Source organism: Ambystoma mexicanum, chromosome 1q (assembly GCF_040938575.1).
Source record: "Ambystoma mexicanum isolate Mex_15411 chromosome 1q, UKY_AmexF1_1, whole genome shotgun sequence".
NCBI classification, from domain to species: domain Eukaryota; kingdom Metazoa; phylum Chordata; class Amphibia; order Caudata; family Ambystomatidae; genus Ambystoma; species Ambystoma mexicanum.
In genome coordinates this window covers 41,302,789-41,317,221 of record NC_090922.1, presented here as the reverse complement: position 1 = coordinate 41,317,221, position 14,433 = coordinate 41,302,789, and the positions used below count along the sequence as shown (strand labels likewise).

The 14,433-nt window shown below is 45.3% G+C and overlaps 1 protein-coding gene across 5 annotated transcripts in view; it reads left to right on the top strand.

The window, feature by feature from the left end:
- Window positions 1-14,433, top strand: part of LOC138523933 (IST1 homolog) — a 433,705-nt gene that overhangs the window by 276,621 nt on the left and 142,651 nt on the right. For all 5 annotated transcript variants that reach the window (XM_069635476.1, XM_069635475.1, XM_069635472.1 and 2 more), the window contains 2 exons: window positions 6,623-6,706; window positions 11,929-12,039. In XM_069635476.1, the coding sequence (XP_069491577.1) occupies window positions 6,623-6,706; window positions 11,929-12,039 (195 nt within the window). The remainder of the gene's footprint in view (window positions 1-6,622; window positions 6,707-11,928; window positions 12,040-14,433) is intronic.

The window sequence follows — 14,433 nt, the reverse complement described above, 5'->3', positions numbered from 1 at the left end:
CACAGGTCGTAGGTTTCATGTTGTTCAATACCTCTAGCATATCTGCTTCTGAGATGGGGTCAAATTTAAAGAGTTGTTCCCTGACCGGTGCATTCCCTTCAGTGGGGCGGATCTCCTGGTTAGGGGCAGATCTGGCCTTAATAATGTTTTGCCTCGCCTTTTCTGTTTTGGCTTGGAGTGCACTAAGCACCATGTTGCAGTCCTCCTTGGATGGGGTGAATGGGGGAGTAAGAGATGCAGGTTTTTCTATGCTTTTCAAAATGTTGAAGAGTTTGCTTGTGTTGTTATCAGCATGCTCAATTTCGGTATTAAAGAAATTAGCCTTAACTGTCTTGATTTTCTCTTTATATTCCCTATCCTTCCTTTTCCAGCTTGCTTTACTATCCACCGATTTATCTGAGATCCATTTTCTTTCCAGGATCCGTTTTTCCTTCTTCAGTAGAAGAAGCTCAGGTGTGTACCATTTTTGGTTGTTGCTGTTCCCCCTGGTTAGTTTGGTGGTGAGTGGCGCCTCAGTTTCTACTAACTCGACTAAGTGTTTGTTATATTTATCTAGGTGGTGAGGATCTTCACCGACAACACCACCACCATGTTTTACATCAGGAAACAGGGCGGAACCAGGTCCCCAGCACTGTCCAAGGAGGCGCAGGACCTGTGGCATTGGGCCATCGCCCAAAGGATATTTCTGGTGCCGTTTCATCTGGCAGGGATAAAAAACACCATCGCCGACTCACTCAGCAGGGAGCTGCGCTCGTGCCACGAGTGGGAGCTACGGCAGGATCTAGTGGATCGCCTCTTCCGACGGTGGGGCACACCCCAGATCGACCTGTTCGCGACGGCGACGAACTCCAAGTGCCGGAGGTTCGCCAGCAGGTTTCCCCAGGCGAGGAGCATGGGCGATGCTTTCTCGTTCCCCTGGGAGGACCTGTTCCTCTACGCGTTCCCTCCTTTGCCACTGCTAATCCGGCTCGTCAACCAGCTCAAGAGGTCACGGTGCAGGATGATCCTCGTCGCACCTGCGTGGCCGAGGCAGATATGGTTCCCGGACCTTCTGGACTTGTCGGCGTCCCCGCCAATCAAGCTGCCGGTGGACGCGGATCTACTCTCCAGAGAAGGAGGCGCCATCCTCCACCACGACCCGAAATCGCTGAACCTGCAGGCCTGGCTCCTGCAGCGCTAGAGTTTGGAGGATACGACGTACCGGCCGACTGCAGAGAGGTTCTTGCAAAGGCCAGGGCGTCCTCGACTCTTAAATGCTACGGACACAAATGGAAGAGGTTCTCTGTCTGGTGCCACGCACAGAAGATTAACCCTCTACGGATTACGGCCCCCCAAGTACTGCCGTACCTGCTGACGCTGGCCAAAGCTGGACTGGCACACGCGTCCATCAAGATTCATCTTGCTGCGATCTCCCGATACACCAGAACCACGGGGCGGACGTCCTTGTGGTCTCATCGTCTGGTGAAAGAGTTCATGAAGGGACTGTTCAGATCGTTCCCGCCGGTGAAGGCTCCAGCCCCGGCGTGGGAGCTCAACGTGGTGCTGACCAAGCTCATGGGACCTCCGTTCGAGCCTCTGCACTCAGCTCCGTTGAAATTTCTGTCGTGGAAAACAGCGTTTCTTGTGGCCATCACCTCCGCACGACGAGTGGGAGAGATCCAGGCCCTTTCCTGCAAGGCCCCATACTTGACTTTTCACGACACGAGGGTAGTGCTCAGGACGCACCCCTCCTTCATGCCCAGGGTACCGTCGGACTTCCATCTCAACAAACCCTTGGGTGTTGCCTGTGTTCTTCCCTTCGCCTTCGTCGCCGGCTGAGAGGACTTTGCACTCGCTGGATGTGGCTAGAGCGCTGAAGTTCTACGTGGACCGCACGAAGTGTTTTCGGAAGACGTCACAACTCTTTGTGAACTTTGGACCTGTCAATCAGGGGAAGGCTCTCTCGAAGGCTTCCATTTCCAGATGGCTCTCCGGCTGTATCATGTACTGTCACCGGTTGGCAAACCGACCGCTGCCTGGCCGTCCGAGAGCCCATTCCACCAGAGCGATCGCAGCTACCACGGCGTTCCTATCTGGTGTGCCCCTGCTGGACATATGCAGGGCTGCTACGTGGAGGTCGACGCACACCTTCACGAAATTCTACTGCGTCGACCGGGATTCCAGGGAGGAGTCCAGGGTCGGCCAAGCAGTGCTGCGCAACCTGTTCGCCTGAGGTGAGCCTGGTGAGGAGGTAAGATGCTTAATGTTGAGTTTGATGTGATGCTTAATATTGAGCCTTTGCCACCTCCCGTGGTTGTGCATGTGTGTACTGCTATGTATTCTTTATTCATGAGCATGTGAATCCATGCCAGACCCCATGCTGGAGAAGGAACAAGTTACTTACCTGTAACTGTTGTTCTCCAGCATGGGTCTGGCATGGATTCACATGCGAACCCTCCCGCCTACCCCTCTGCGGCTCTTCACTTGGTCATACTGCCACTTCACGTGCTTCCAAATCTGAAGATGGCTGCCAGAGGTGGGGCTTAGGTAGAGGGCAGTCATTGGCTGTGGTCAGTATGACGCAGAGACCAGTGATTGGTTATTACTACGAAAGTCAGATCAGAAACGAAACTGATACTGGTTTTTTCTTTACCGAGGATTCCCAGCCTGACGACGGGGAATATTCATGAGCATGTGAATCCATGCCAGACCCATGCTGGAGAACAACAGTTACAGGTAAGTAACTTGTTCCTTACAATGGTGGTTTTGTTAATTCAGCTGGCACAAACACCCTGTATTCTGGCAAGCTAAATATAAAGCCGATCTGTGCTTTCTGCTGATGTGAATAGAATGCCGCTCTGTGTGTCAGCACATTCCTAGGATTCGTTCATGCAAAAAGGAGAGATGGAGGGATATACAACTCACAAGCATACCCTCAAACTAAAGGGATCAACCCTTAACACTTTGAAAAAAAAAGCTTGTGGTTGTTATTGCTACCTTAAATGGCAGAGTTCTATTCCAATACCCTATTCACTTCTGGTGTTGAAAAAGACCATTGCTTCGAAACAAGTTTATAAAAAAATATACATATTTTATTTTTCAAGTACGTACAAATATTAAGAACACCACTGGGTGTATTATTATTGTGTCTATTAAGTCTACTACATTGAAGATAAAAAAAACACACATTCACTGCGGTATATGCATGAGCTTTCCCCCTTCAACAAGTAAGTGTGTTAATTCAATTACTTGTCCGTTAAAGTGTCTTGTGCTGTGCTAATGTTCACACTGGGCCATACCTCATTAAACACAGCTCACTCAATCTCAAGTTCTATTCACTCTACTCTTCATTCACTTTCATAATCTCACTCAACAACCACAAATTGTGCCCGACATGTTTCTTTTGAATCTTAGTGTCTTGTGTTAAATACTCAGAAATTCTTCAGGGGCTTATGTAAGGGGTTAGTAAAGCATGCATCACATCTCAGTAAAAGTAAAAACCTAAAACCCATAGGTTTCCACTAAACGCAATTATTTTGGAATGTCCTTATCAGAGTTGCGATTCTATTCTTAATGCATGGTTGTGTTACCCTTTGGTCAGTTTACCCGGAAGAAGGTCTCCACTGTTTTGTATCCTGTGTGTTGGTTGCCTGGTGTCCTTGAGTTCTTAGAGCAGCGTATTGGTGATTAGAGAAGGAAGGAGCCGTCTCACATTTTTGGAAAGAGTTGTCTCTGCACACCGTTTGGGCGAGTCCCTATGCCGAAACCTTCAAAAGGAAGTAGAATTTCCATTTCTTTTCACTTGGATCCCCGTATTCCTATTGCCAATAATGGCTTGGCCTGTGTATCTCTTGCCTCCATACGGTTTCAGTCTCGTCTCCTTTCCTTCTAAATGCGAAGGGTTGAGTTCACAGCTGTAGAGTCTCTGCCGTGTCAGTTTTTAGTGCTTCGTCTTCCGTGTTGATTCCGCGTTCACCCACAGTCTGTTTAGTGAGGTTCTCTCCGGCATGTATCACATCCGGGACAGATTCCCCAGGCCTTGTCGTAGATATAAAACCCCCTTACAGTGTTGATTCACAGCTCTTCGGTGGGTCACAGAGGGACCCATGTATGCCGCACACGTGATGCTGTAGGCCCCTTAGAAACAATACTTTGACTTTTGTATGGGCTCTGGAAGCAGACTTTACTTACAAAGTCAACTGCTTTTCATTATTTACACTCTATTACAAATCCAGCATTGATATACATTTTTTATATAATAAACATTTAAATGAACATTTTATATTAAAAAAATATTTTTATATACATTCCTATGTTAAAGAATTTGAGTTTTAATATTAATTTTTATATACATTTTTATATCCAAATATATTTTTATATTGATTTTTATATAAATGTTTATATCAAAAATAGTTTTTATATTTGTGTATACATTTTTATATCGAAAAGATATCCAAATGGGTTGATATCATTTTCTGCTTCCTATAAAGTTTATATACAAATTATTGGGGTTCAATAAAATTGCTATCAAAAACTTTGGGGGGCTTATCAATTTCATAACAAATGTATATCCGCTTCCTATTACCCCAGGGCAGAACCCCTCTGTGATGTGACCAACGCATCACTCTGCAAAACCCTAGATTCACAGTCCCCATCTTCAGAGCGCACTTCGCTCTTGGCATTGGACCGAGCAACATTGTCGAGCGCTGCTCCCATCTTTATATAGATTTCATATACAATTTATATTAATTTATATCAAAACTAATATAAATTAAAAAAACACTTCCTATAAAAAAAATACATTTGATATAAAATCGATATCAAACATTTTTTATATCATTTGTTTATATAATTAATATTATGTTTATATCAAAGCACATCAGAAGGGGGCGGGACTAAGACCGAAAGCAGGGGGTATGTCCACCTGTCAACATTTAACATGAGACAAAAGGGGGCTCCCTCTACTACTTGCGGGGCGTCAGTGCAATTTGTTTGAGTCTCTGGTTTTCTTAAGTTCATGTGAAAAGCCAAATCTTAGGCACTCTCCAGAATGTGAGTGCATCCTGTACTTTATATTTTAGTTGGAGGGTTATTGTCCTGCACCCCATTTCTTTTTGGAACTAGCTATAATGTATCAGATTTTTTTAAAATACTATGTAGGAGAGTTAAATTGATTTTTGAGATCTTTACTGTTTTTTCATAGGAGACACAAGAAAAGTGTACTTGGTACCTTTCAATGTTCTTTTCTCCATTGCATGTGATACTGAGTCATGAAAATACATCAGAGTTTTGAAAGATTGAGGGACATTGAACCCATGTTTCACTCTTAGCACTTTATCAAGGCTTAACGAATTATTAACATTGTGATAAATTGAGCAAATATTGTTGTTGCGAACAGGGAAAAGAATTATTGATAGGTATTTTGATCTATGCTCCAGTGGCAATTAATACTTGTTTTCTGAAAGCTTTTTAGTTGCTTGCCAGCCTTATTTACTAGTTTTGCAGTTTTCATTTTCTTCAGGTACTCAACAATGATTCATAATATGTAGCTCTTGAGGAGGGTAAACTAATTTAGTTTTCATGGTTGAGCACAGATGTGTTGCCATATCCAATGTTGAAGCATAAAAGCTAAACATTATTGTCAATATGTTGTTGTTAAATTAGTTTAGCTTTTGCTTTTGAGTAGCCATGTGTACCTTGCAACGTTGCAGCAAAACAATTGGTTCCTGTACAGCAGAATTCATTTTATGAATCAGCGTGCGCTACCAAATCTGTCCTGTGAATAGAAACCAAAGAATAGTGCACCAGTGCAAAGGCCTAATTTGTGACTCCATACTCCTGCCCAACTTCTGGTCTTGAAAATGATTTACAGAGGTGGCACTCTCACTGCTGAATCAAAGTAACACACCAAAAAGAGCCAGGTTCAGGCTGCTAAAGTCTTCTCTAAGGTCCTTGGAGCAGCGAGTTGTACTGTGTGGTTGGACAAGTTTTGGTTAACTTAGGCCAAGAGGATAGGTCAGGGGCAACGTGTTTGTCTTGGAAACAAGATAACGCAGAGCAACACACGTCCAAATATGGGTCCCACACTTAAAGACTGGTATCTGGTATTAAGCACGTTATAAAAGACTACTGAATTAACTGCCTTTGTGGAGATAAATGGTTTAAGCATTGACTTTGCTATGGAAATTGTCAGTTGCCTCGGCAGGAATGTTTTTGTGAAAGGCCATATCAGAAATATCTCAAGTATTAGTATTATTTTAGCTCGCTTGTCCTTCTGCTCTTGCCTCTGCATAGTTTGCACTTTGGGTATTATTAATACATCATAATGATGGTATGGTTTAAGGGAACTAAATGCACACAAGTGACGGCAATAAAGCCAAACACAAGCGTCATATAAAAATGTTGAAGTTACATTGCCTACAGCAAAATGGAGAATCATGAAATGATGCATAATGTTTTAAAATAAGTATACAGTTTTATTTAAAAAACATTGACTGTTTCCAAAGTGATGTGTTTATGATGGGCGGGTAGAACATGGTGTCTTGATGGGTGACAGGAGGAAGGGGTACATAGATTGTCTTAACATGCCTGTAAGGTTTGTGCACTTACAATTGTTATCTGAAGCTTCATTTGTGTCCCATAGGTGTCCAAACAACTGTGTGCGAAATACAGCAAAGAGTATGGTGTCCTCTGCAGAACAAACCAGATTAATACTGTTGGTTCCCAGGTATGAGCCTTTTCACTGGTATAGCTAGGATCAGGCATATCAAAATTTGAAATAAGGTGAACAGCTGTTGGTTTGTTTATTGTTCATGCTACTAAACGGTGAATGTTTTAGTGTGTGTTTGTGTGTGTGTGTGTACATGTTGATATGGCAATCACTCGCATCCAGGACCAGAGGGAGTCACGCGAAACCAGGGACTTCACCGACTGCTCTGGTCATGTGATTTGCTAATCGGGTGCAGGTTTAGAAAATAGGACGGGTCCAATTATTGTTGCATTGATACTGATTCCAGCACATTCTAATAAACTGAACCTCTTGGGCATCCATCTCCTGTGCATCCAGTTGATTGTGCACCTACTTTGTAAAATGTGTTTACACAGGGGCATGCTATTCAAGCTCGCCTCCGAAACACCACCAGTAACCCCAATGCACGCATCCTACCATCAACACCAAACTAGCGCCTTCCCACATAAGACAACCACAGAACACAAAGCATACCCAGAAGGCAGCACACCACCCAAGCCTAATCTACTGACTGCGCCGATGCGAGACTGACCAAACACTGCAAACATTTAGATTGTAGGCTAAAAGATGTATCAATGCCAAAGAAACCAGGATGGGTTTGGAGGCAGGCCTAGCAGGTTCCAAAACGAAAAAACAGGATGGAATAGCTGGCTCAGTTATTTCAGATAGTGGACAGGACGGTCCCCCTAAACAGAGCCCAGGTCTCCTAGTCTGCTGAAAGCTGTTGAACTCCCCTGCTCATTGAGTCTATTAGTCAATGCCTTTGCTTTGTCTTTCTTGCCTAAATCCTCCAGCAAGGTATGGAAGGGGGGGGAGACGCCAGCAGCGTTTAGGGGTCCCAAATACAACAAAGGAAGCAATAAGTATGTTCAAATTGTCAGGAGGGGGGAGTAGTGGTGCATATCACCCAGTATACTGACTGACCCCATTCCAAGGGCTATAGTGCTCTGCATGCTTCTTGACCATCGTCTGGGATGTGAAGACTCCTGGATGCAGATATTGCCACCCTCTGGCTGCGCCTTACTTTGATGTCTGAAAATGCCTACCAGCAAGAACTCCTTGCTCCCCCTTGCCTTCGGAGATACCTTACCAGCAAGAATGTATTCCCCTCTCCCCCTCACCCACCATTACATCACGAGCAAGTATACCTGGCAGGCTTGTTGTCAAGTTAAAGTTATTATGATCCATCGGCCTGTTGGCAGCCTCCTTGGCTTGAGACTCGACCGGCTCTGGCTTTCAGGTTATTGGTTCTGTCACCACCCGGGGGCTGAGGTATAGGTCTCAATAGGCGAGTACTGCTCTTGCTTCCTTCGGCATTCACAAAAGGCTCATTTGCGGCCCTTGGCAAGCATACAAGTCCCTCCTTCTGTGTCTCTCTGGATTCAGTTCCCTCCTCCCAGAACGCTGTCCTAGTTGTGCCATTTCTTGCCCTCTTCTGAGCACTTTTACTGGTCTGTGGACTATCCCATTGCTCAAGAATCCTCGGATTTGGTGGCTCTCTTCCCTTGTTTGTTCCACCTGCTTTTTGGGAATGGCCCTGCCTCGTTTAGCGATCGTTTTCCTCAGGGTTTCCACTCCTTGAATCCCCCAAGTGATAATCATCCCTCTTCTCCCTACTCAGATGGGCTGGCTGATGATCCGCTATGGCTGGCAGCTAGGGTTTAAACCGCTGATCTGCCATTTTAAAGTCAGGTGGAAGGTGATGCAGTACTATGCAGCTATGAGGGGGGCTATCAGTTGTGCAGCGAGCCCTGGCTCTAGCAGTGGGCTCTCATCATTCAAGGTCAGGAAAGCGAGACCTGTTGGGCCTAGTGGGGGCGGGTTGGGTGTGTGTATGTGAGCGCGCCACACGCTCCTCTGCAGAGACAACAATCAGAGGCACATGTACAGACATGGAGGAATGCAGCTTAACCTTTGTTTCGGTGTGAAAGGTCGTGAAAAGTGCGGACCATAAGCGTGAGATGAAAGGGAGAAACGAGAAAACGCATGAGGTGGCCAGGAAAAAAACAGATTTACTGAACCATCAGTAAACCGTCTTTATCAACAGGCTCATTAGTATGGTTACAAGATATATTTACACAGCATTGTAGCGAAGAAATGGAATAAACACAAAGCAGGAACGAAGAAAGCAAAACAAGTTAATAAGTGAGCACATTTTGCCATAGAAAAAGGGAACAGTAGTAATGTATAAGCCAGTACAAAGGTTAAAACAAGGATAGCTTTCTGATTAAACCAGGAAGAAAATGGGCAAACTAGGTGAGCCCACCTCATCTCATCTGGTATCGCATTCGGTATGTAGTCTATTATCTACCAGAACTGAAGAAAATCAGAACAAGACAAACACAAAAAGCCACCAACATAAATAACACAGGCCAGCACAACAAAAGTGCACAGAGCCAACAGTCCTTGTAAAATTGCACTATAAAAAATCCCATGAGTCTCCACGATGCTCTCCACTCCTGAACAATAAACACATACCACAAAGAACAAACATCCAGGCAAGCCACGATTCCACTGCGTAACACAAGTCTTGTAAAAGGCATAAGCATCCAGGTTCGATGTAACTGGCAGTCTAAATTGCCACCCGGCTTTAAAAACCCTCTCCTCTCAGTGCCCTTTGAAATCTTCATCGTAGCACCCTCCCAGAGCGCCTCTTAGGGAGTAGAAATTACCCCAGCCAAAACTGCTTGGCCCCACTCAATTTATTCCCACAAATACATTGGAACACATTCAATAAGGCAGTCACAAAACCACCTTGGTTAAATGTGGAGTTGCATAGAAGCCTTTTCTTGACATTCCTTCCTTCTTGCATAAGACTCAATATAGATTTTAGGCACCGCCTCCTCCCATGAGACACTAAAACCCCTGAACTCCTGTGTCAGGATAATAATGCAGGCAGTGGAGATAGTTAAAATGGCTTACCTTCAACAGATGCAAAAATTGCCTACAAATCATACGCATAGAAGGAAAGCAAAATCCCAAACTTTCTAATTCAACCAATCATTAACCATAAAAACATATTAGAAGCTGCTAGGATGTAAGTATTAGTGCCTACAATGAATCAAAGAAATCCAGCCATTCCTATAAGACAGTCTGCAAGCTCCAAGCTTCTAAGCAGGGCGACTTGGCTGCTTTGATACTCTACACACAGGAGCGCTACCTACTGTACAAGCTGAGAAGGAGTCGGAAGGCCTTAGCAAGAATAATATGATATGATAAGTCATTTATAACGCGCCTGTACACAAGTGTTTCTAGGCTGGACAAGACAAGGGAGGGGTAGACAGAGGGAGGACAAGACAAACGATCTCACTAGGGCTTGTGTCATTCGGATCGTGCAAGTGCGAGAACGAGAAGTGCAATGGGAAATGGAGTGGGGGAGTGCAGTGCAGCCAAGGCAGCGTGGCTCTGAGTAGTGCAAGGAGAACAAGGTACTGTAGGGTTACAGTTACAGCCCCTAAGTTCATGATAGGCCCGGAGGCAGTGCAAGGGTGACCGATCAAGAAACAGCCTGGTACCCAGTGAGACTCTAAGGGTAGGCAAGCAACCAGTCGGTACAGCAGACAGGTAGGTCAGCAGGAGAGGGAGAGAGAGAAAGCAGAGGAGAAGAGTAAAGTTTTGAGCTGCTTCCAGAAGCAGCTCAGAAGGTGGTCGGGCTCAAGTTGGAGAGGGCCAGATAGGCCATTCCAGAGGGAGGCACCTGCAGAGGAGAGATCTACCCCCCACTCTCTGCCTGGAGAAGCGTCTAGTAGTCAAAGCCACAGTACCCCCTCTTTCTGGAAAAACGACAGTGGTTGCCGTGTAAACCAAGAAATGAATTCAATCAAGGAACTCAGAACAGACCATTAAAATATCTGCACTGCCAAATCCCCCGCATTTGTAAATCGCATTCAATCCAAAACAAAAAATAAGGTCCGTCAGTGGAAAACCTGAAACGAGCTATCCCTGACCAAGAGAAAATAATGGAAGTTCTACATCTTTAGAGGTTTTTGGATGATACTTCCTAATGTAGACGTCCATCCCGTAGAGCAATGCACAGCAAACAGCACAACAAGTTACGAGTAGAATCATTCCGATTGTTTACAAATAAGCCCACATAACATAGCATTGCACATTTTCTGCTGCAATCTGCTACTACAAGGTAAATGGAACTCGCTTCCCCCTCATATTCATCACACTCAAGACTATATGACGTTCCACAAAGCTCTAAAAACGTGGCTCTTTCTGTAATACCAACCACCACCATCTGAAGTGATCGAACACAAGCAACCCTATGACTAATTCTCAATGACTAATTCTCAATGAAACCCTGATCAATGTCATCATTGAATTTGCGTATTAATTCACAAATAAGCAACAAATAAGCAACCGCATGACTGAATTGCGAAATATCGATCTCCTCAAATCATAACTCCACACAACCACTCACCTCCCATATCACTCTACTCTACACCATCACACAATCAGAATGCAGTTACACCTCTCAATCAATTTGAACACCTCATCACTCTAATAAAACGCAGCTATATCCCATGACAAACTGGCCTAGCGGCACACATTAGCGTCCTACAGGCCTAACACATCCAGAACCCAGTCTTGGTGTCCACCCGCCAGACTGCACACATTCAACCAATTTCAATACCTCAACACCTAATGCTAGGATGCAGCAACCATCAGGCAATTACATCAGCTGCACACATAACTGGTGCACCCAAGCACCCGACGACACCCTACTCTCTCAACTGACCTGGACTACGGTCCCCAAGGGCGTTCAAACTACCAGCGCTTTGAAGTCATACCAATGATATATAGAGCGCTATACAAATGCTAAATATCATAACATAAATAAATCATGACAGGGGTTTCATGCTTCCAAAAAGCGGAATAACTCTTTTCAGGGATTACTAAATTTGGGGGATAGACTGTCTTTCCTCCGAGTTTCCCGATGATGTACCTTGGATTGTTCATTAGGAAGGTTACTTCTTATTGTTGGTGGATTAATCTTCCTGGGATTCTTCATTTACTAGACGATGGTAAACTTTCAATTGGGTGCTTCCATACAGTATACCCTATTCTATAATATAGAGTCCCAGAGCGGCATTATAATGCGCTATACTAAACGCAAGCTGCTTCATAGCTATAATTGGGAATCTCCTGTGCAGAGCAATTAGCTGAAACTCTAACATGTGGTTCTTTTTTTGCAGCTGATAAACAAACTGAGTACACAGGCTCCCCCAAGAATCCTGGTGGAGAGGTACCTCATTGAAATTGCAAAGAGCTACAATGTGCCATATGAGACAGACTCTGCTTCTCTGGTAAGTGACGCGAACATAACAGAAGGGTAATTTGACATAAAGCAGGCCTGAGGGATCTTACCTGATGATAAGCAGTAAACATTGTGGAGGTTTTTCTGAAACATTGGTGTGATTTGTTTAACCAGCAAGCACTGAAAGAGGCACAGCTCTAACACCTTTCTCGACAGCTGACACTTCTATGCCTGTCCCCAAATCCAGTGCTTTTAGTCTGACCCTGGAGTTGATGCTAAAGGGAATCAGTTGAGTGTGCTAGAGTTGTGTGCTAGAAGGAAACTCCCAATTGCATGCACTTTGAGATTGTTCCTATCGGGACTCGTGCTCCCTCTTTTCTCCCTTCGCTCTGTCCACCCTCAATGGGCTCTCCCCCCTTTCCTTCCTCTCAATCCAGAAACCTGGGAGTCATCATTGACTCCTCTCTCTTTCATTCCTCACATCCTGGACCTTGCCAAGAAAGCCCATTTCCAACTCTACCTCCTCAGCAGCATGCTCCCCTTCCTCACCTTTCCCCCAGATGCTCAATGTCTCCAGGTCTCTGGTACTCTCCAGGCACTCTTGTAACAGCCTCTTCCTTAATCTACCTTCCTCCTCTCTCCAGATAATCCAGAATAGGGCTGCAAGATTTATCCTTGGCCTCAAGTCCAGGGACCGTATCTCTCGAGCCCTAAAATCTTTTCACTGGCTCCGGGTTGCTGCCAGGATCAAATTTAAATCCCTCTGCATCATCCACAAGGCTGTCTGGGGCCGGAGACCACGCTATCTATAAATCACCCTCACTAAATACTTTTCTTCCAGATCCCTCTGTCCCTCCAGCTCCAACTCTCTGCTTGTCAAGCACTTCTCTAAGCAGAGAGTGGGCGGCCGTTCCCTTTCCTCAGCTGGCTCCCTCCTCTGGAACAGCCTCCCCCTTTCTCTCCATCTTGTGCCGGATCTCCTCAAGTTCGGCAAAGCACCTTAAGACTTTCCTCTTCTCCTGCTCCTTCCCTCTCCCCCTCCTGTGCTAATCCCCACAGTCGCTGTGATTGGTGGTCTGGGCCCTTACGTGTGCTTCTGGGTTCTAGCCTTCTGTCCAATCTCCCGCAGCATCCACCCTCCCCCCGCACTTTCCTTCGGGCACCACTGGCCTGTACTGTCTCAGTGGCCTGCACTTATTGTATTGGCTGGCGACCCCTCTTCCAGCAAGTGGTGTCACTGCCTGGCACTTACCTATTGCCTTTGTAACAGCTCTCTGGCACTTCCCCCATCATTGGAATCCTCTAGCACTTACCCTCTTAATCCTCTAGCAGTTACCCCCCCCCCCGCCTCCCGTCCCTTCTCTCTCTCTGTACTTGCACACTCCAAATGTTCACAAGGCCTAGTTGGACCTCCTTTGTATTCTACTCATCATTGTCATCATGTTCCACTGTCTTGTTGTTCCCCTGTTTCCCTTCCCATTGCCCTGTGCGCGCTTTGAAACACATTTTCTTGATATATAAGCGCCTTACAAATGCACAATAAATACAATCTTACATGTATCTGCTCTGATACAGAGGTTTTATACCATCCTCATAGCGAGAGACCCTGCACTGTTTCTCACATGGAAAACTCTTTGTCATTCCACACAGATAATTTCTACATTTTGCACCCCATGCAATACAAGGGAATGCATCCTGGGGGCATTTCATAGGCAAACCTATTGAGGGCAGTCTAATGCTACATTTACTAGAGCAGAATATGTGTGTTCCGGCAGGTCAGTGTAGATGCGTTAGTTCTTATGTTCTGGAATACACTGGTCATGACCCACTATTTGAGAGCCACTTTGCCCAACTGTACTGTGGCATGGGGGAGCCAGTCCTTGGGGGATCTTGTGCCAGCTATGGTAAGTATCCAAGGTTTGAATTGAATCCCAGTCCTATTCTGCTATTTGTCAAGCATGTGTTAGGGGTGATATCATTCTGAATACTTTCCTGCAGTAAAGTGCTCTCTGAAAGGATGGAATTGTGCCAACCGAAGAAACTGAGGTGACGTGATGAATGCAAATCCCACGCCTTGCCACGGGTGGCCTGGGTGGTAGCACTGCAGTAGAGTTATATACCGTTTTTGGATTAGACCTCCATGAAATTAAGGTGCCCTAAAGGTTTTTCCACATTCCAACCCCAATGGGAGTTTCCACTGTAGTGCGTAAACACCGTAGGCAACATAGGTTAAATTGAAATGGCTTGACCGTGTTCCAGTTGGACCCACTTCTTTCAATCTGGATTTGTAAATTGGTGCTACTAATTATGGTACTTTAGACAGAATGTTACCACACCTTTACTGAAATCCATTCCCTTTCCCTACCATTCATGTTGGTACAGGGCGGGAGTGTCTGTATGGTGCATCCACTTGACCCTAGCAGCGAGGTAGTACTTGGCAAGC